This window comes from Artemia franciscana, chromosome 12 (assembly GCF_032884065.1).
Source record: "Artemia franciscana chromosome 12, ASM3288406v1, whole genome shotgun sequence".
Lineage (NCBI taxonomy): Eukaryota > Metazoa > Arthropoda > Branchiopoda > Anostraca > Artemiidae > Artemia > Artemia franciscana.
The window spans coordinates 40,509,243-40,531,967 of NC_088874.1; the positions used below are offsets into that span (position 1 = coordinate 40,509,243).

At 34.4% G+C, this 22,725-nt stretch overlaps 1 protein-coding gene across 1 annotated transcript in view; it reads right to left on the bottom strand.

The window, feature by feature from the left end:
• Positions 1 to 22,725, bottom strand: part of LOC136034127 (adenylate cyclase type 2-like) — a 143,785-nt gene that overhangs the window by 32,825 nt on the left and 88,235 nt on the right. Inside the window, exons 14-15 of the mRNA XM_065715287.1 lie at positions 14,646 to 14,810; positions 10,170 to 10,434 (exon numbers count right to left, since the gene is read on the bottom strand). Of these exons, the coding sequence (XP_065571359.1) occupies positions 10,170 to 10,434; positions 14,646 to 14,810 (430 nt within the window). The remainder of the gene's footprint in view (positions 1 to 10,169; positions 10,435 to 14,645; positions 14,811 to 22,725) is intronic.

Sequence of the window (22,725 nt, forward strand, 5' to 3'; positions counted from 1 at the left end):
GGACACAGGGACACAACTACAACGGGAACGCCGGGGGCACAGGCGGGATATATAAATGACGACCGGGACACAGGGATTGTTCGAATAGAAATTACAGACCGGGACACCGGGACACAAATGACGACCGGGACACCGGGACACAGGGAATATAAATGACGACCGGGACACTCAAAGAGAAATTACAAACTGGGATAGCGGGACACAAATGACGACCAGGACACAGGGAATATAAATAACGACCGGGACACAGGGACACCTCATCAGAATAATGTGGTATAGATCTGAATACGGATTGTTTTTCCCATGGACAATTATATGTTGCATGTTCAAGAGTCAGTAAACCCGACAATCTATTTATATGCACAGACAATGGGACAGCGAAAAATGTTGTATATTCGCATGTTTTACGTAGTTATCACAGGTGGGACACAGGGACACAACTACAATGGCGCGTAACTAATATGGCGCGTAACGACTTACGCGCGCGGGGGGGCTTGGGGGGGTGTATATATATATATATATATATATATATATATATATATATATATATATATATATATATATATATATATATATATATATATATATATATATATATATATATATATATAAACAAGCTGTTGGGGTGGCGCTTCGTGAACACCCCCCAAGCCCCCCCCCCTGTGCGCGTAAATCGTTATGCGCCATATTAGTTACGCGCCATTGTAGTTGTGTCCCTGTGTCCCACCTGTGAATAGATATATATATATATATATATATATATATATATATATATATATATATATATATATATATATATATATATATATATATATATATATATATATATATATAAGTGAATATGCAACATTCTTCGCTGTCCCATTGTCTGTGCATACAAATAGATTGTCAGGTTTACTGACTCTTGAACATGCAACATATAATTGTCCATGGGAAAAACAATCCGTATTCAGATCTATACCTCATTACTCTAATGATGTGTCCCTGTGTCCCGGTCGTCATTTATATTCCCTGTTTCCCGATCGTCATTTGTGTCCAGTTTGTAATTTCTCTTAGAGTGTCCCGGTCGTGATTTATATTCCCTGTGTCCCGGTGTCCCCATCGTCATTTGTGTCCCGGTCTGTAATTTCTATTCGAACAATCTCTGTGTCCCGGTCGTCATTTATATATCCCGCCTGTGCCCCCGGCGTCCCCGTTGTAGTTGTGTCCCTGTGTCCCGGTCTTCATTTATATTCCCTGTGTCCCGGTCGTGATTTGTGTCCGGGTGTCCCAGTCTGTAATTTCTCTTTGAGGTTCCCGGTCGTCATTTATATTCCCTGTGTCCCGGTCGTCATTTGTGTCCCGGTGTCCTGGTATGTAATTTCATCAGTTGAAAAACATGACGTCAGTCGACAAACAACTTCATGACGCATACAGCTCAATCCTTATAATGACGTCAGTCATTATAAGGATGTCAAACATGTCAACATGTCAAACATGACGTCACTTGACACACACACACACACAGACAACTTATTTTTATATAGATAGAAGATAGATAGATAGATAAGTTGTCTCTGTATCTGAATTATTTCATCACATACCAATTCAAAAACGAATGTATTCAAGCCGATGTAGCTCAGTTATATAATTACCTGTGTTGGCGCAGTGGGTTTGACCTTAGCGTGGTAATACGGGGTCCAGAGATCGAACCATGCTGCAGGAATGCACTACAGGGCCGACGCAGGGACCTTAGTAGTCAAGAAGCGTCGTTAATCCGATACAAATACAAATACAGTAGCTCAGTTGGTAAAGCGTTATGTTCCAGGTTCTAGGTCCGAGAGGTTCCAGGTTCGAACCTTGGCTTTTGCATTAAAACAAAGGAAGAAAAAAAACTAAAAAAGATAAAAACTACAAAAAAACTAAAAAGAAAATACTAAAAAAAACTAAAAAAACTAAAAAAAACTTAAAAAAGGGTAAAAAACTAAAAACTAAAAAAGTAAAAAAAAAATAAAAAAACTAAAAAAAGGTAAAAACTACAAAAAAACTAAAAAGAAAAAAAAACAAAAAAAAAAAAATAAAAATAAAAAACTAAAAACTGAAAAAGAAAAAAAACTATAAAAAGGAAAAAACTGACAAATAAAGGAGAAAAAGAAAACTAAAAAAAAAATAAAGTGAAAAAAACTAAAAAAGGTAAATGTATTCAAGCCGAAGTAGCTGAGTTGGTAAAGCGTTATGTTCAAGGTTCTAGGTCCGAGAGGTTCCAGGTTCGAACCTTGGCTCTAGCATTAATACAAAAGAAGAAAAAAAAACAAAAAAATAAAAAAAACTAAAAAAAAAAACAGGTTAAAAACTTCTAAAAAAACTAATAAAGCTAAAATACTAAAAAAACTAAAAAGAAGGTAAAAAACTAAAAACTAAAAAAGAAAAAAACTAAAAAAAGGGTAAAAACAGCAAAAAAACTAAAAAGAAAAAAAAACTAAAAACTAATAAAAAAACTAAAACTGAAAAAGAAAAAAAACTAAAAAAGGAAAAAAAACTGAAAAATAAAGGAGAAAAAGAAAACTAAAAAAAAAATTAAAAAAACTGAAAAAGGTAAAAACTACAAAAAAAAACTAAAAAGAAAAAAGAAAAAAAATAAAAAGCTAAAAAATAGGTAAAAACCAAAAAAGACTAAAAAGAAAAAAAAGGAAAAACACAAAATATTTATTTACAGACCGGGACACAGGGAATATAAATGACGACCAGGACACTCAAAGAGAAATTACAGACTGGGACACCGGGACACAAATGACGACTGGGACGTGTGTGTCGACTGACGTTATGTTTGTTTGTCGACTGACGTCATGTTTGTCGACTATAAATGACGACTGGGACACAGGGACACAACAACTACAACGGGGACGCCGAGGGACACAGGGGGGTATATAAATGACGATGGGGACACAGGGAATGTTTGATTAGCAATCATCATCAACAAAGCTCAAGGGCAATCATTAGAATAATGATGTATAGATCTGAATACGGATTGTTTTTCCCATGGACAATTATATATTTACATGTCGGTAAACCTGACAATCTATTTATATGTACAGACAATGGGACAGCGAAGAATGTTGTATATTCGCAAGTTTTACGTAGTTAAAAACATATATATATATATATATATATATATATATATATATATATATATATATATATATATATATATATATGTATATGTTAAAAACATATACTTATATATATATATATATATATATATATATATATATATATATATATATATATATATATATATATAAGTTGTCTGTGTGTGTGTGTGTGTGTGTGTGTGTGTGTGTCTGTCGAATGACGTCATGTTTGTGTGTCGACTGACGTCATTAAGTTAGTTGTCGTCATGTTTGTTATGACGATGCCGTCATTAAAGGTATTTAAGACATTCGTTCACAGAAAAATGTTTAATTGTAAAATGACTGAAGAACCTACAATGGCAACAGCCGAGGAAGCTGCTCAAAGAGTCTATGCCAAAAAACTTGCTGCTGATAGAGAAAGTAAGAAAAGAAAGCGTGCCGAGGAATCACAAGAACAGCAAGAAAACAGGATTGCGGCTGATAGAGAAAGTGAGAAAAGAAAGCGTGCCGAGGAATCACAAGAACAGCAAGAAAACAAACTTGCGGCTAAAGAATGCAAAACCGCACAGTTAGATGAAAATCCACCTGGACAGCGAGATTCAAAACATATCAAAACTGAAAATGATAGCGATGATGATTGGGTTTGGGATTTTGACTTGGATAAGGTCATCAATGCCTACCAGATTTAAGTTAAAAAAAAAACAAAGGTTCGGCGATATGTACTTCATAGTGACGCTGAAAAATAAAGAAGAAAAAGAAAACTGAAAAAAGAAAAAAGGTAAAAAACTAAAAAAAAACTAAAAAGAAAAAACACTCAAAGAGAAATTACAGATCGGGACACAAATGACGACCGAGACAGAGGGAATATAAATGACAACCGGGAACCTCAAAGAGAAATTACAGACTGGGACACCCGGACACAAATCACGACCGGGACACAAGGAATATAAATGACGACTGGGACACAGGGATTGTTCGAATAAAAATTACAGACCGGGACACCGGGACACAAATGACGACCGGGACACCGGGACACAGGGAATATAAATGACGACCGGGACACTCAAAGAGAAATTACAAATATGGATACAGGGACACAAATGAAGACCGGGACACAGGGAATATAAATGATGACAGGGAAACAGGGACACAACATTAGAATAATGAGGTATAGATCTGAATACGGATTGTTTTTCCCATGGACAATTATATGTTGCATGTTCAAGAGTCAGTAAACCTGACAATCTATTTATATGCATAGACAATGGGACAGCGAAGAATGTTGTATATTCGCATGTTTTACGTAGTTAAAATATATATATATATATATATATATATATATATATATATATATATATATATATATATATATATATATATATATATATATATATATATATATATATATATATATATATATCTCTATTCACAGGTGGGACACAGGGACACAACTACAATGGCGCGTAACTAATATGGCGCGCAACGTCTTATGGGCGCGGGGGGGCTTCGCTGTCCCATTGTCTATGCATATAAATAGATTGTCAGGTTTACTGACTCTTGAACATGCAACATATAATTGAAGCTAGTATATATATATACATACATATATATATATATATATATATATATATATATATATATATATATATATATATATATATATATATATATATATATATATATATATATGCCAATCATGAAAGTTAAAGGTAAGGCAAACCTTTATTAATATAACAGTTATACTAAAATTTCTACTTTAGCTAAAAGAGCAGAACTCGATGTGTTAGCTTAATACATTGAACATAAAGATAAAAATAACACTTCAAAGTAATATATCTTCAGAAAAATATAACAACAGATCAAGAAAATAAGCTGCAAAGGGCAAAAAAAGAAGATGGAAGAACGAAGAAAAAGGGTTAGAGGCCATCCCAGCAAGAGTATAAAGCAAACCAAAATTAAAAATGAATCTAACAATCGTAAGTCCACACATATTGACAAGGAATAATCCTCAAAACAGTTTTTCATTGATAAATGATTCATAGGAATTTAGCCAGGTTAAATTTATTTGCAATATACGGGGTCTGGAGTGAAGATGGACAGAAGAAACGGGAACCCAGGCAATGGTCATATCATAGAAAGAGTCGTTTGGAGATTGAATGTCACACACACTGCTGTTTGTAATTGTTTTAGTTGTCTGAGATTAAATATATCCCTAAATAAAAAGAGGTTATGGGCTTCTGACAGACTTTTTTTTTGAAGTGCGAGGAATAAACGAAACAAAGGATTCTTACTGCCTTATTCTAGACTGTCTGTAGGGGTTGTAAGGGAACCGCAAACATTTTGAGGTAAATTATAGGACAATATTTAAGATAGGAGTCAATACGAAAGTGATACAAAATTTTAAGAATGGAAAATGTACACACGTGCTATAATCTATAAAGACATCCCAAATTGCGAGGAAGCTTCCGATACAGATAATCAGTCTTTGCGAAAAGACAACGTCTCATCTATAATGATCCTGAGGTACCCAAATGACTTATCCCTTGCCATTCTATTTTGACTTAAGATTAATTCCTCTATTTTGATATTATCTAGTGCCTGCTTCGAGTGCCCAAATATCATGAGCTCAGTGTTTGACAAGTTTGGAGCCAAATAGTTACAAAAAAAAACACGTATTAAGGGAATTCACTTTTGTCATTAGGTTTTCAACATGCAAAGAAGGAGTGGGAGCTTTTACTGTCACTGCAGTATCATGTGCAAAAATCTGCAGCTAAGGTGTCACTAGGAAGTAAACACCTAGGCAAATAATTAATGGAAGATGGGGAATAAAAATGGTCCTAGTATAGATCCCTGAGGGACGCCAATATAGTCTAGAGAGCTAAGGCCTGATACGTGACCATTTTCATCAGCATGAATTTTCGGTCGTAGAAGTAAGATCTTAACAATTCAAGTTCTTCACCTCTAGTTCCTGCATTCTTAATTTTTTCAGGTAGGATTCTGAGATTTATCGTGTCAATGTCATAAAAGAGAAGAAACTTGATTTTTATCATTTAGAGAATCATTAATACTTACTAAAAGTGCGGCAATAGCTGGTTCGGTTAAATGACCAGATCTGAAGCCATATTGACTATTAGAGAAAAATCTATTTTGTAAAATTGTAGAACAGTTTGTACTGGATTAGTTTTTCTAATACCTTAGACAAAAGGAAAAGAATAGCTATAGGCCGGTTATTACTTGGGTCTGTTTTATCTCTTTTTTTAAAAATTGGAATGACTGGGGCAACTCAACTTTCCAGATTTCTGGGAAGATCCTAAGTATTGAGAATAGGCTATGTATTAAAAATAGGACACAATGGAACAGAAACTAAATTTATCCTTTACATATTTGTAGATAATTGTCTAAACCTAAGGACTTTACGTTCTTTAAATTCACTATTACACTGTGAAGTTTATTAGGAGTATCAGGTGCAATAAACATACTATAGTTCTGAGATGATAGAAGATGCTGTTTTTTTGTAAATAAGGTGGACACCCTGAAGAATCAAGCGTAATATATAAGCTAACATTAAAAAAATGATGGCAGAAATGTTCAGCAATGCTACTTTTTTCTTTCAGCCCATCACCGCTTTTATTTAAAATTAATTCTAGGTGTGTTGTTTTATTTGTAGTTTCAATTTTTCCTTTTACTAAATTCCCAGTAGTTCGAGGGGACTTGCGATTTCATAAAATAATTTTCGGTATTGGTAGTTTCACTTTATTTTATTTTTATTTTATTTTACTGTTTTTTTCACCAGTAAGGAAATATTTATAGGTTTTGAAGCGCTCTGTATTATGAAAAAAAAGAAGTTTTTCCGAGGGAAGTAAAGAGTGAAGTTGAAATTTAAAACTAACAAAAATTATTTCTTCCCGGTCTATCTAACATATATCAATGAAACTAGTGCAAACAAATCAACTAGTGATATTTCCCTATGTTTGTAGGATTACAGAAAACTAGTGCTTTACTGAAAACACAAAAGGCAAGTATAAAAACTAGAGTACTGATTTAGGAGTCAAAAGTAAATACACAGCTTCACAATTACAAATTAATCTGTAACGCTTTTCATAGCCTTACAGGAGTTGTGATATAAGTAACTTTCAATATACAAATAAAATTATCTTTAAAACTTAGACATAAAAAATTAAGTTTAAATTCATTCAACAGCAGACGAAGCAATTGATTGACTTATCAGGTAACATATTGGTTTCACCCAGTGAAACCAATGAAGAACATAACAACTGCAATATGAGCTCTGGAAATCCAGTTATTTCTCTCTAAAAACGGAGAAGTTAAAGCTTTGATACAAATTCTAAAGTGAATTCGTAGTCTTAATGCTAATAAGATCCCTTCGCTTCGAACTAGTCTGGCAATAAATCATGAAATGTCCTTTTCAGATCCTAAACGACACTCAATCACTGAACTGAGGTCATTGTCTAGAAGTGATACCAAATTAAACGAAAAAATATAAAGCAACAATAAAAAATGATTTACTTTTATATTGTTAAAACTGTCGTTAAATGGTTTACAGTTACCGTACCAAGCTCTTAGTTTCAAGCTCTTAGCTAAAAAAAAAAAGAAAAAAAAAAAAGAGAATTTCGTATTTTTTGCCAGAAGACCAGCCAGGTGTGCGTTTATTTTTTTTTTCTAGTGGTGATCGTAGCGACCCAGTGGTCCTGGAATATCGCGGGAGGGCTATTAATCTACGGCCTTTGTGATTCAGGGGTCATTCTTAAACAATTGGGACAACATTTAAGCTTTAATGTAAAGAGCGAGGTATTAACGAGGGGGCAAAATCCCTCATATACATAATAAAAATATACGAATATAGAAGTTCGTTACGTAAGTTAATTCGTAAGTTATGTATATTTTCTACTAATAAAAGCGTTCGTAAAAGATTAAAAGTTCTAGTTGCCTTTTTAAGTAACCAAAAGATAGGAGGGCAACTAGGCCTCCTCCCCCACCCCTTTTTTCTCAAAAATCGTCCGATCAAAATTAAGAGACAGCCATTTAGCCAAAAAAAAATTAATATGCAAATTTTGTTTTACTTTTTCATGTGCGGAGAGCCAAAATCAAAACATGCATTAATTCAAACACGTCCAGAAATTAAATAAAAAAACAAGTTTTTTTTTAACTGAAAGTAAGGAGCCACATCAAAACTTAAAAAGAACAGAAATTAGTCCGTATATGAAAAGGGCTGTTCCCTCCTCAACGCCCCACTCTTTACACTAACGTTTTTTACTGTTTTAAAAAGTCGAGTTGAGAGAAAGAGTTGAACTTTAGCGTAAAGAGTGGAGCGTTGAGGAAGGAACAGCTTCAATTCAAAACTGCCCTTCCAAGACTTCAATTTCTCTCAGACCATAATTTTCCCCCTCGCTGAAATTTAGTTTCTCAAAAACTGTTGTCAAAACTAAGATAAGCCTACATAATTCAAGCACTCACAGAAATACGTCAGTTTTCTTTAGTATAATTTTTCCTTTTTTATTCCTATATGCCTCGTTTTTCAGTTTTCTCTGTCATTTCCACTTGGTTTGAATAATTGGCTCCTACCTTGACCCTCCCCCCCCCAGTATTTTGGCAAAATTACGCCATTCGTTTTTGGTATATATTTAGTGATCTAATAAGAATGTTGTTGGAAACGACGAACTGGATGACCTCTATTCCTTTTTGAATCAATATGCTTGACAAAATACCTTCCAGGAACATGCTTTAACAAATTAGTGCATCACATTAACAAAACAGTGAAATTATTTGAAAATGATCGTATAGAAGGTAGAAAACCGTGATTGAAAAAAAAAATAGCAGGAATCGAATGCTCTGATCTGAAGACTCTCTAATTTGAAATCAAACGCTGAACTAACAGAACCACGCCTCTAATAATTTAACTTAATATATTAGTGTTTGTACGTTAATTGCGTAGCTTATTAAGGGGGATTCGATGAAAAACATACGGGAGGTGTTCTTGCAAACCCCCAGTTAAGGGTTTTGGACCATAATTATTACAATGATGACATCGTTTTATACTAAAAAACTTTTCTACTTAAAAAGTGACACCAAAAGTGTTGTTTTTAGTAAATACACTTGATTGAGAAAAAAGGGTAAATCTTTTTAGTTTCCTATTCCTGTGCTCACCTAGGAGGGCAACCAAATTTAACACCCTTTAATGAATATTCCTTTAATAGATATGACAGCTTTTCTGTAAAATACGAGAGCAACAAAGCAAACAAGAGCCTGACAAATTTGGTTAGCTGTTGGTATGTGGTGAAATCAAGTATTTTTAGGGCCATTTAAAATATAGAGACCATGCATAATTCCATAGAGATGATCCGTCGGAATTTGTTGAACCGTAAGCTCCCCAGACTCAAGGCACCCTATGTGTGTTGGAATTCGACTGCATCAGGCATGTGATTTGCGGAAACAGCCATCGGACTACCATGTTGAGATGCACAACTTGGGATTCCCATCGATTGTTAGGGAGGAGGCAATTCGACCAAAAACTGGAAGTACCTCACAGCCGTGAGACAAACAGCCTGTTCGAACCCACTTGAACCCAACCTAGCTATCTTTTGATTGAACTGTTCACCGAAGACTTGGCACAAGACCGGCCATCATGGGAAACCCTCATTCAGGAGCTTCGTTTAGATGCCGGGTGACGTGAGAACACCTGGTCTCGGTGCAAGTACAAGCATATAAGTACACTTAAAATATCCTTTAAATAGCGTTAAAAATACTCTTATCGACAGAAAATTTTTATACCTGAGTACATAAATAATCTGAGAAAAAATGAGTTTTATGTATATTTTGGCACTGGTGCTTCTAAAACATCAAAAATAGACTTGATTCACTTTAATTTTGAACCATCTATTTAGAAGTGGTCAAAGCTAGACGGTGAAAGTGACCAAGATTTCTACGCTCGCTTAGGAAGGCAAGGTTATAAGCAGATATTTTGTAAGCAAACATAACATGAAAATAAACAATACATAAACAATAAATATAAACAGTACAAAAAAAGGGAAAACAACTTACAATCATAAATATTGCCAGCAACGACACGACAGCAGTGGCACAAACAAAAATAATCATACGAATTGTGAAGCTCTTGACTATTTCCTTCCCGTTGTTGTACAGAAATTGAGCTATGGGCTGTTCCCTCTGAGGAGGAGAAATAAAATCCGCTTCTTTCTTTGGGTCTTTCAATGTCATCCAAATTTGGCCAATGAAAGTAAAGGGTATGACGCTCAAAAGAAGAATCATTCCAATACCGAAGATTACCCAAAAATAAAAACTTGTGCTGAAAAATTAAGATACACTATTAATCATTTTGTAGTGGTATATTGACAGGCCTTACGCTAAAGGTCGATAGCTCTAAGTAATTCAATTGAAAATAATTCAAAAAGTAATTCAGTAATGTAATTTCAACTAATTAGTGCTAAGTATCCAACCACATAAGCTATATAATTTTCAGCTGCATGGTTGTATATTATTTTTACCAGCTATATACTAGTCTCAGAGACAACATTGCTTCATAGAATAAGGATGAGTAGTGACGAAACAAATACCTTGATTAAATGTGGGGTAAGTCTGGGTAAACTTCAAACGGATTATTGGAGGAACAAAGCTGAGGCTTTACAAACAAGATTACCAGCCTTTTATAGCTTAGTGGTGCCAGCTAAAGCTGAACAGAGGATGGACAAGAAAATACGAAGTGCTACAAAAATATTTTCTGGTTTGATTAATTGCAATTCCAGAAATACAGAAATGAGTAGTTCTAAGATTTTTTTGACTTGAAAACTTTGTCAGCGACACTTATAAATATAGCTATTATTATTAATATTGGCTTAATAACAGAGTCAGGTCCAAGATTTTATTTTTTAGTGTTCAGATATAAGGAATTATATTCATACTAGAACTTCTGAATTCAATTGAAATTGCTGATTTACCACCTAGTGATTTCAAACTAAGAATAACGAGTGATTGATTGTGTATGGCTATGCTGTTTGACCTATGTGATTGTATGGATGAGTAGGGTTAAGGCCTCATTCAAGTGCTGGTCTATATTAATCACTAATTTAGGAAAACAGTCTTCCTTTTCTCCTTCTGTCTCCTTTTTTTCTTTTTTTTTAATGTGTTTGTGCTGTTGCATCGGTGATTTCTCTTTTCGCTATATATATATATATATATATATATATATATATATATATATATATATATATATATATATATATATATATATATATATATATATATATATATATATATGTATATATATATATAGCATCGGACAGCAGCTACTTCGTCACCGGGTCACGACACACGGCAGGCGTGTGGATTTTGATTCTCGCTGTCGCTTTGTTTTTAACCGAAGAAAATGCAAAAATTCTCTTGGTTGTTATGGTGTCAGGTTAGGTCCATTGAAAACACCCTGTAACTTTAATTTATTTCATCCTACACTTCTGGCATTTTCATTAAAACTTTGGCATATTTGTTTATGTCTCGAAGTGTTTTTTTCGTCAGATCCGCTAGGTTACGAGAGATCCCATAATTTAAAGGATGTACTATTGAAGAGGGTCTTCAATAGCGTCGTAAGAGTTTAAATTTGATCAGATGTAGGTGATTGAGCATCATCTTCAGTAGATGGGCCGATTAATTTATATTGTGAATAATTTGTTCAGCTACTTTGAGGCTAAAAGCGTCACGATTATTGATGGTTTGATCACAGCTTACTTTGAATGAAGGTAAAGAGAAACATCAGCTCAAGATTTGGATTCATTAATGGACATCTTTAGAGAGCAAGTGACGTCCTAAAAAAAAAGAAACGCGCGGACTCATCGCCGTTGATTTTTGAATTATGAACTTGGTGGAAGTGACGAAAGACTTGAGAGCCAGGACTAATTAGAGCACAGCGAAGACAGATTGTCTCTGTGAGAGCCAAAGCTGCCAAGGCGAACCAAATAATTTGGAAATTGTGGAGGTGACTATGCCATTCGATGCAGCAATCTCCAAATGAATCACCTGTGTTCGGGGCAAATCAGCAATTCTGACAAGAATTTGATTGCTCTTTCCTATTGATCCTTCACAGATGCTAAAATAATACAATTTTAATTTGTCTTCGAACTGTATATTTTGTTGTACAAAACTAACACGTACCTTCATTCCATTATAATTTTGTCTTGTCTTCTAGGAGCAGAATTCGTTGTGCAGTGTTATTCTTCGCATTTCAATGTTATTTTTGTTGTTCTTTATTCCAAGTTTTTTTTAGCTGTTAAGGGTCATTTGTCATCCTGTGTAATTTTGCAACCGTCATAGATGCTAAAAACAATACGATCACTCCTGGGATAAAATTATATAATCTATTGTCTTGAAATTTAAACATTCATTACAACATTCATTTAAATTTGCTACTGTTGTACCTTTGCACAAAAAAGGTGATTCGTCTCTAATTTCAAACTACAGACCTATTTCTCTTCTTCCCATCATCTCGAAGGTTGTTGAAAAAGTAGTGTATCGTCGACTCTCTTCATTTGTATTTAGTACTAATTGGACTGCTGGAAATTCTCTCATCACTACCCATCAGTATGGTTTTCGTCCCTCATTCTCTACCTTGCATGCACTTACTGATGCAACAGAGTTAGTGCGTGTTAATCTGGACAAGGGCTTGTGTGTTTTGGGTCTATTTCTTGATTTTTCAAAGGCCTTTGATATGGTTGACCACAATGTTCTTCTGTCTAAACTATCCTTATTTGGAGTAGAATCTCCCACTAGAATGGTTTAGTTCCTACCTCTCAGATAGATCTCAGTATGTTTTAGTTAACTGTACTTCTTCCTCTACTTTGCCTGTATTGAAAGGTGTCCCACAAGGCTCTGTGCTTGGACCACTTTTGTTTCTAATCTACATTAATGATCTTGTTTATGGTCTTCATCCCCATGTACACCCTGCTGCGGTGGACCTACCATCTGCCACTTCTATAGCTCAAGGTCTTCTTGATAAAGTAAAGGATTGGTGCTCGTCAAATGGTATGGCTCTTAACAGCCAAAAGAATGCCATTGTCAACTTTAGGACCCCTTACCGTATGAGAGACGTACAGGAGCCAATCACCCTGACTTTTGGGAATGATATTATACCACAAGCTACAAAGGTGAAATTTCTTTGTGTGTACCTTAACTGTTTTCTTTCTTTTAAACCGCATATAACTCACACCCGTTCCTTAGTCCTCCGCCAGTCTTCAATGTTGCACCGGATTAACTCATTTCTTTCTCCTGATATTATGGTTTCTCTTTATTATGCTTTTATTGATCCTTACCTTTCTTATTGCTGCTCTGTCTGGGACAATACTAATAAATCTCTTCTCTGCTCACTTCAAAGAGCCCAAAATAGGGCAGTGAAGGCTACTTTTCTTCTCCCTCGGCATTACCCTTCCTCTGATCTTTATAATGATACTGGAATAGCTCTGCTGGATCACATTATAGGTAAAAGTAATCTTTATTTAGCGCATTCTGCTTTTCTAGGTACTCTCCCACCGACCCTGCAGCAGTTTTTCTCACGGACAGGCTCAGGTAGGTACTTTTCTTCTTTACGTAATTCTTCTCGACGATTTATTTTACCAAAACGATCCTCTACAGCAGCTCAGGGGTCTCCTGTATATCAGTCAATTCTATTACGGAACTCCATCCCTTCGGATGTCTCTCTTTTTCTTTCTTCTAAGGCATTATTTCGTCGGGTCTTCCCATTTCAATAATTTTTGTCTCTCTTTTTAATTCTATCCCAATTAGTATGTCACTTCTCTTCTTTTAAAATAATTTTCAGATATATGTTAAATTTTCTTCTAAATTTTACATCTGTTAAATCTCCTTGTTTTGTTCCAGTTTTTTTTTTTTTTTTTTTTTTTTTTTTTTTTTTTTTTTTTTTTTTTTTTTTTTTTTTTTGTAAAAGTGTTTTATTCTTGTTCTCTGTGGTCCATTACAAGCTAAGCTTCTTGGGCCTAGTAACCGCTTTACTTTTGTAATAGTTTTTCTTTTAGTATTAATAAATTGATTGATTGATTGATTGAAATGTATAAAATGCTTAGAAATAAATGACTACAACACAATTTGAAGCATAGACTAAATTATAAAAAATGTAAACTTTTACAAAATTCCATTTATGAGCACTGGGGCTCATTTTATGCTTTTAAAACATTTTTCTAATTTTGCAGCATTATTTTAATGTATTACGTACATCTCATGTTTACATGGTTCATCGGAAGTCTAATGAAGAAACTTGTTTATTACTGACCCATTCCTTATAGTACATGAGGGGCGAGAGGGCCAAAGAGTCTTGAATCATTTGAGATTTTCAATTGATTCATAGTAGTTCACAAGAATTAAACAGACAGAGCCGAATTTTTATAAAACTGTGAATATCCTGACTTCCTCAAATTTTTCTTCAGCAAGGTGTCAAATCAACTTTTTTCCCTCTCTATTTTAAATGTTTCCATTTATGAAATATAATTTATAAATACTTACTATGCAGCAATAACAACTTGAATAACCATAATACAAATTAGAATAAATATCACACATAAATGGTAATATTTAAAAAGCGGATCTGGTTGAAGCATGTATGATTTTTCCCACCGTCTATTCCGGAACATCAGTGTTCGGTTGTCCAGTTGCCTACTTCCTGATTTCCTGAAAAACAGTAGTAGGTTATTGGTATGGATATAGGGAAGCTATAGGAAAAGATTTTTAACCGAATATATCAAAACCACAGTAGAAGTATATACTAGTAGCGAAATGTTTGTCCAAGCATGACACACATTACATAAGTGTGAACCACCGGTTGTAAAAATGGGTCTTAGTCCATTGCTTATTTATGAAGATGATGTAATCTCGTTTGACTTGCTTTGGTTTCGAGGAGACAATTATAATCCAATGAAAACAGGTTTTTAGGGTCAATGACACTTGTTTTGCATGAGCTTACGGTCCAGTTACCTCAGAATTAATAAAGAATTTAGTGTTTTAACATTGTGGATATTGTTCTTACATATTCTTATCAATGGAGGCTTTTAATCTATTTGAACTTGAAGGCGCTAGCAGAGGTGAAGTGAAACCTAGAGTACCTAATGTTGAAGCAGAAATTACGAGGGAATTTCAGCAAATCCTTGAATGGGATGAGATGTCTGCAAGGTATGTGATAATATTGAGCAAATTCAAGCTGGAAGAACAGTTAGGTTTTTCAGAAAAAATGAATATAATGCACATAAAAAGATTACAAGATGGATTAAATGTATTAGTTAAGTATATTGAAGACAATGATCTGAACCAATATACAAAAAAGGAATGAGTTTGTTACTATTCCATTTTCGAATAGGTTTTTCTTGTTGGATATTTTATTGGCGATGAGATGGTAGAATAAATTTTCATTCTTTAGCATTTTCAGTCTGTAATCGGAAGTGAAGGTGTCAGGATTAAAAAGAAATGGATTTGAAAAACAAAAAACATGCAGAATCTTGTGACCTTGGAAAATATTTGATTCTAAATTATCAGTTTCAAGAGTTATCTGTTCAAAGGAAAATATTATTTCAAAGAATGCTTGGAGATATAATGAAAAATGATTCTCCTTCTTTGGAATATTGTATAAGACTTTTATGCTGAGGACCAGATGTATTTATTCAATTTATTGACATCCTAATTGAAGCTTGACTTGACTAGACTTCATTAAACAAGAAACAATGTACATAAATCTTAAACAAAGGAGACAGAAGGTAACTCGTTTTGTGTCCTTTAACAATAGAGAAAAAAAGAAAAAGAGAAGGAATTACACTTCAATAACTACCTACGGAGTACACAGAGAAGGAGAGAGAAAGAGAGAGAGGGAGAGAGAGAGAAACAAAAAATTGACTCACGGAGACACGGATGGGACTTATAAACTAATTTATAAATATATCACTTTACATTCAGTCTCCGCTATTATAGGTAGAAAGAACTATCTCTTTCAATTGTTTATATATATAGAGTGATGGTGACTCACTTATTAAATCAAATAGTTTATGTTTATTGGCAATCTCAGGAAGTTGATATCTTAAACTTAGTCTTGATCTCTCATTTTAATAAAAAGAAAAATAACTTATTCCTAGCTCTTGATAAATGGCTGCGTTTATTTTCGACCAAAAGTTTCATGTTATTGGAAGAACTATCTTTACGCTGGATTTCTAAAAACCATATGCCTATATTAAGGTGAAAATTTGTTGTAAATGAAGAATATCAAGAAATAAAATAGATGTTTTGGTTTCAGATAATTCTTTTGTCTTCCTAGGGTGTGTTAAAATGGTCCAGGATTCTTGACTTGCTATGGATAATTTGGAGCCCTCACAGAATATCAATATCCAAACAGTCGGGTAATATTGAAAATAGCATTCAACTAATGAAAAATATTATTTTCTCATTAATTGGTAAGGAAACATGAACTTTACTCTATGCAAACAACCGAGTTTCCTGGACACAATTGCCTCGAGTCTATTAATATGTGCCTTAAAAGACAGAATTGAATCAATGTAGATACATAAATATCTAAATACATCCACTCCTCTTGTGGAGGAAGTTCCAATACTAATAGCTTTAAATGACACACGCTTCACTGCTCTCAAACTTCTCCCAAGAAACACAAATTCTGACTTCTCTAGGTTAGGTATTAGTCGATTAACATGAAACCAAGAATTTACATTAAAAGCAACAGTTTTGAGGGCCACTCATAGGTCCTCCTCATTGCCCGCCTTCAAACTAATTGCTTTGTCATCTGCAAACAATATTGGTAATTCATCGTCCGAAGGCATGCAGTTTGGAAGGTCATTTATGTATATAAAAAAAAATAACGGCCCCAATATAGACCCTTGTGAAATCCCTACATTTTCTAAAGGAAAAATATGAGATGATTTCTCCCCAACTTGGACTGTAAAACTTCTTTTTAATAAATATAATCTCACTAAGTCTAGAGCTATTCCATGAATTCCTATATTTTCCATCTTTTCAAAAAGAATTGCACGTTCTATTGTATCAAAACCTTTTTTTAATGTCAAAAAAGAGAATTGCCGCAAAATAACTATCATCCATAGCATCTGATAAAAAAAAATTATGTAAAGCAGCTACTGCTAGCCCTGTTTACCTAGCATGCAACAAACCAAACTGATTGGGAGATAAAAATATTTTTAACCCAAAATGAAGTAAATCTACTCTTTATTATTTTTTCAAACTTTAGAAACAGGTGATAAAATGGTAATAGGCCTATAATTATTTGGATTATCTTTATCGCCTTTTTAAACAAAGGTAAAACTTTTGCTAATTTCAGACAAACTGGAAAAAAAAACACTTTTTCATGCAAGAGCTAAAAATAAATAAAAGTGGCTGAGAAAGTACTTGAAACCATTTTCTTTAAACAGAGAAGTCAACATACCGTAACATCCTATCGAAAATCCGTCTTTCAAACTAGTAACAGCTTTTTGAAATTCCAAGAACCGAATAGAAAACGAAGCTGGACGGGGGAAGTTATAACTTTATATCAATCTTAACATTGGAAGGTATCCATTGTGGTATATTATATATTTAATGATTCATTTTCCCAACCAAGTGTAAATAAGTAGTTGTCGCTTTTCTAAGTATATGGGTCAATGCCAACGGCAAATCCAACGGCAATGCCACGGCAAACCAATGTCAATGCCAACGGCAATCCATCGACAAAGCCTCTCAATTTCATATAGTACTCTGGAGTGATCAACACGAAATGTATGTAGCTTGCATAGTTTGAAAGATTGTTGCTTGTGCTCACCAACGTTCCATTTATGTAGATACTTGTTTGTATAAACAAATTTTGTAATACACAATTTTTAAAGGATAACCCCTCGGCAGCACTTGGTTTTTCATTGTTAAATTTATCGCATTGACATGCAAATCTATAAATGTAGAAGTAAAAGCTATGAAACAATGTTCACTAGAATAAATTTGAAAATGTACGTTTTCAGAGAGCGGTTCTAACAGATAAAATTGTTCATAGTAACCACGTCATACACGCATATCAACATTTTCTGCATTGGAAAGATTCAATGTTGAGGTAACTGAGGGAACAGACTCTTTATGTGGTAAATATTCTATTTATAGAAAAAGAAATCCTTTTTTGATTTAATAATTTTCACTCTTGGTTTCTTTTTCTTCTTTGACAATAGTGATGTCTTTCGCTTCTGACCCGAGAAGAGACTGATAAGTGATGGGGTGTTTATCGCCCTTTTAAACCTTTTCTGTTTCGTCATGATTTCATTGCTCACCAAGGGATTGCGCAATTGACCTGAGTTAATGCGAAACACGTCCTTTAAAATCCTTCCCAGAACCCAAATTGTGCGCTGTCGTGGATACAAAATCTGCGGTAACCGAAGCAATATATTTTGTAGCCAGGGATAGTGCATAGCGACAAAACATAGAAACAATAGTCAAATCCATAACCAGACATTTAGGAACGACTCTTGTAAATGACCCTTTTAAACGACCTTGCCCATTCCATGACCCACCTGTCTGGGTCTAAGAGCAGCAACATAGCAATCAATATAAGGACAAACAAAAGTATTTTTTCTATTAGCAATCTCAGTGAATAGATCGGAAATGATATGTAATCACAGCCAGACCTATTGTAATTGCTATGGGATTGCCCAATTCGCCTCTTAATGTTAACTAACAGTGTTCCAAATACGAAGTGTTGACTGGACCATATTGAAGGTGCTTTATATTGTCGTGCTGAATGTGTTCATGAGTCGTTTAACTTTCAAGAACACGTAGAAGGGGGATATTGGTATTAACGACTCTCGATGTCTTCACAAAGGATGCGTAAAGAAATATACAATTGTCTGATGAGAAGCCGGATGGATAGTCAGCAAAAATAATAAGTTCCATACCACTGATGCTTCCAGCAATTTCACGCTCGATTATAATCCGTTTAAATCCAAGACCATCTCTCATATTATCAATGTGATGAATCATTTCATTCTCAATGGGAGAGCTAATTCAAAATTCTCCTCTCTTACATTGAATAGTTGAATGTGAAGGCACCATTTTTACGAGCAGATAGTTTCTATTGATAGCACGACTTAAATCCATCATACTACCATATTCCTTGTATTTTAAGGAGAGATGCGGACTTTTATAAAGTTAAGTGATTTTATCCATTCCTCTCCTTCACCATGCACTGGTCAATGGTTTGGTGTTACTTTTATATCATACGTACGATCCATTCTCTAGATATTATGTGCATTTTTCAGAATACAATAAAAAAAGCAACTTCATATTTTCCCACAAATTTGATGGCTGGGGAGAGCTTTGTCTTAAAAATTGCTTGTTTTATTTAAATCGTCATAAAGGGTGTCAGGGACATTGGAAAAAATGTCACATAAAAATCACTAGACATTGTGTACGTCTTCAGCGGCACTCCAAGAATGAAAATCAGAGTAATATCATGGCCAACGAACAAGCAACTGTCTCTTGCCCTTGCGATATCGATTCTTTAAGATCTTTTCAATTTGACATATTCCATCTTTTTTAACTTAATGTGATTCTTAATCATCAAAACCACCAAGAGTCTCGTCATCTTTCAAATCACGTAGACGATAAGTTACAGGTTTAGTCTCTAAGACTTTTGACCCTTTAAAAAATTGAGTGGACCACCAGTAATTCTCCTTTTCAAAACTATTACTTGTCCAATTAATTGGAACTTTACCACCAACATCAAATTTTATCTTAACAAACTATTCATTTCAATATTGTTTGAGAAAATATCACGTGTATTGTTACTTCAAAAGGACTTCAAAATGAACTTCAAGAAGACTATGAATGTACAAGGATCTATGAGGATATTGATCACAAATCAACATGATTTTATCCAAGTTTTGATTGAAAGCAGTAGAATTTTTCAATGTATAATTTCTTGAAATTAAAAGTCAAACTGTTCTTATCAAACGTTCAGCCAATGCCAATTCAAAGATAGATACAAGGGCTTTAGCAACTTCATCGCCTCTCTTTGAACGCAATGGAACGGTATGTGCATAGCGACTAAAAACAGTGATTGCAAGTAAAATATACTTTTATGGTCTATTGTGACGTCTTTGAATCTTGTCTAGAGTCAAAAAATCTGCTTGTAATAAAAGCAAGGGGCAAAAGCAATATCTTTTGATATTTCTACAAATTCTCTTAATCGTTTTAAAAAGTTTTTACTCCAAATAAGTTTTTATAAAATTTGATCACTTTAAAATTGTATACAAATGACTATCGAATGATTCAAGGGTTGTACGGTTTGCAATCAAATCTAAAACCATATCAAAAAATTGCAACTTGAGTCTAATTTCAGTCTTTTTGTCATCAGTTCGTATATGTTCATTTTCGGTGAGATAAGTTAAGAGAAATAACGTCCAAGAAAATAACTTGGACGGTCATTCTTCACATGAAAATATTTAGCTGAGACAATGGAGTACTATGCGATCGGAATGATGGCATTGTTTCAGAAAGAATATCTGGCAGGCATTTCCAAGAATATCCCTTAACAACCGGAAATTGCGATAACACCATGTATGTCGTAGGCATGGTTGGGTACTGTGTGCTTAAAGTAACGGGATACCTGTGAAGTTAAAGTAATGGAGTACTGGGAGCTTAAGGCCATAGACCCCATACTACTAGCTATACGCCAGTTTCAGTAAGTCTATTAGGCCTCAAATTAACCAGCCCAGCCAAATGAAACTTAAAACAACTCTCAACGTTAACCGTTTATTGTGAGTGAATTTCTACTATTTGTAGAAACGAGCGTGCCGTCGGGCTAAAATACTGCCTCTGAAATAGTAAGGCTGAATAGATAGATTGCCGGTAAGTCTAAATCGATTCCCTTTTTTTTAAATTCAGAAAGTATTCTAATTTTTTGTCCCGATTGTTTAAGAAAGTTTCAGAAAAACTTCAGTGCAAAGAGTGAGGCATTGAGAAGGGAGAAGCCTCTCACACAATTAATAATTTTTGTTGGTTTTAAATTTTTATGTTGTTCCTTACTTTCAGTTGAAAAAAAAACAATTTTTAATTTATTCCATAAAAAGAAAGAAGAAGAAAAACAAACAAATATACATGCATCCACGAGTGGGGGTGGGCTTATTCCACCGAAAAAGTCCGGAAGGCTGTATTGAATAGGAAAAGAGAAATCTTTCCATTTAAATTCACTGAAAATAAATCTTCTGGTAGCACTTGTTACCGCCCTCCCCTAAAAGATTTCCTCATGAAGCTCTTTTTACAACATTTATCCACAATAAGGAAAGAGGTACTCTGTAGTACCCATATTCAGGCTTAGTGTATATGTAGGGAGATGAGAGGTTAATTATTACTACCCTCTCTACCTTTTTCTATATTTATCTGAGGGTTCATGGCGATTTAAACAATTTGGACACTGGAATACCCACTTTTCAGTCATATGGCATCATAACTGCGTAATGAACCACTGCCTCTCCTTCATAGTGGCTGAGTGGCAATTATCCTCTTTTTTTATTATTTTTCTTCGTATTAATTTCTGTTTGGCTACTCAATATTACATTTGGGGACACTTTTCCAGAGGGAATCGTCAAGGGAATTTTTCGTGGGTGGCTTTCTAGGGGGAATTCTTGGCAGGGACGGAGTTTCCCATAAGAGCAAGTTTCCAGGGAAATACACTGGACGCCCTGATTTTCATCAAGGTCACTTGCCTTTTCAATGTGCTTCACCCGTTTTTCAAAAATCATGTAAGTTTTCTCGGGCTCATAATTTTGATCTGTAAAGTTAAACTAAATGAATTTTATATATTGGGAATCGGCATAAAGACCTATTTTTTATATATTAACTCTCTCAAAATTCATTCAATAGACTTTAGGTTACTATTGACCCGAATCGTTCCCTGCTTACAGTACTTCACCTCAACATGTTTAAATATTAGTTCAGTAATCTAGAAATCTAAGGGTTATTGTCATGGGAAATCTGTTAATGGCATTACAGATAATTGTAACAGAAAAAGGCCAAATTCGACATCATATGAATAAATTCTTCGCGGAGATAGGGAAAAAACTGCTAATAGCGTTTCTTATTCCTCTGTGTCACAGTCTTGGAAGCAGTTCTTAGGTCCCTCGTGCTTGAAATCAATGGTTCTTGGGGAGGTTACGGTGCAGGAAATTGGAAATATTGTTCTGTCTTTAAAGAATTCTTCAGCAGGTTTCGTCCAAATTTCTGCTAAAGTAATTAAACATATTCTTCCATCGATTATCATCCCAATTTACCAATTGAGTAATAGGTCATTTGAACTAGGAATAGGACGTTTCCCCAACGTCTTAAAATTGCACGTGTTATAGCTCTCTTTAAAGGAGGTGACAGAAAGGATCCTGGGAACTACAGGCCGATCTCTCTTCTGTCAGTGTTCTCTAAGATATTTGAAAGAGCAATGCGCAAACGTCTGGTGAGATTTCTTGAAGCTAATTTTTTTTCCATCAGCATCAGTTTGGGTTTCGCGCAAAGTATTCTACAGAACATGCTTGTAATAGACTTCTTCAGTTTATACGACGATCTTTAGATT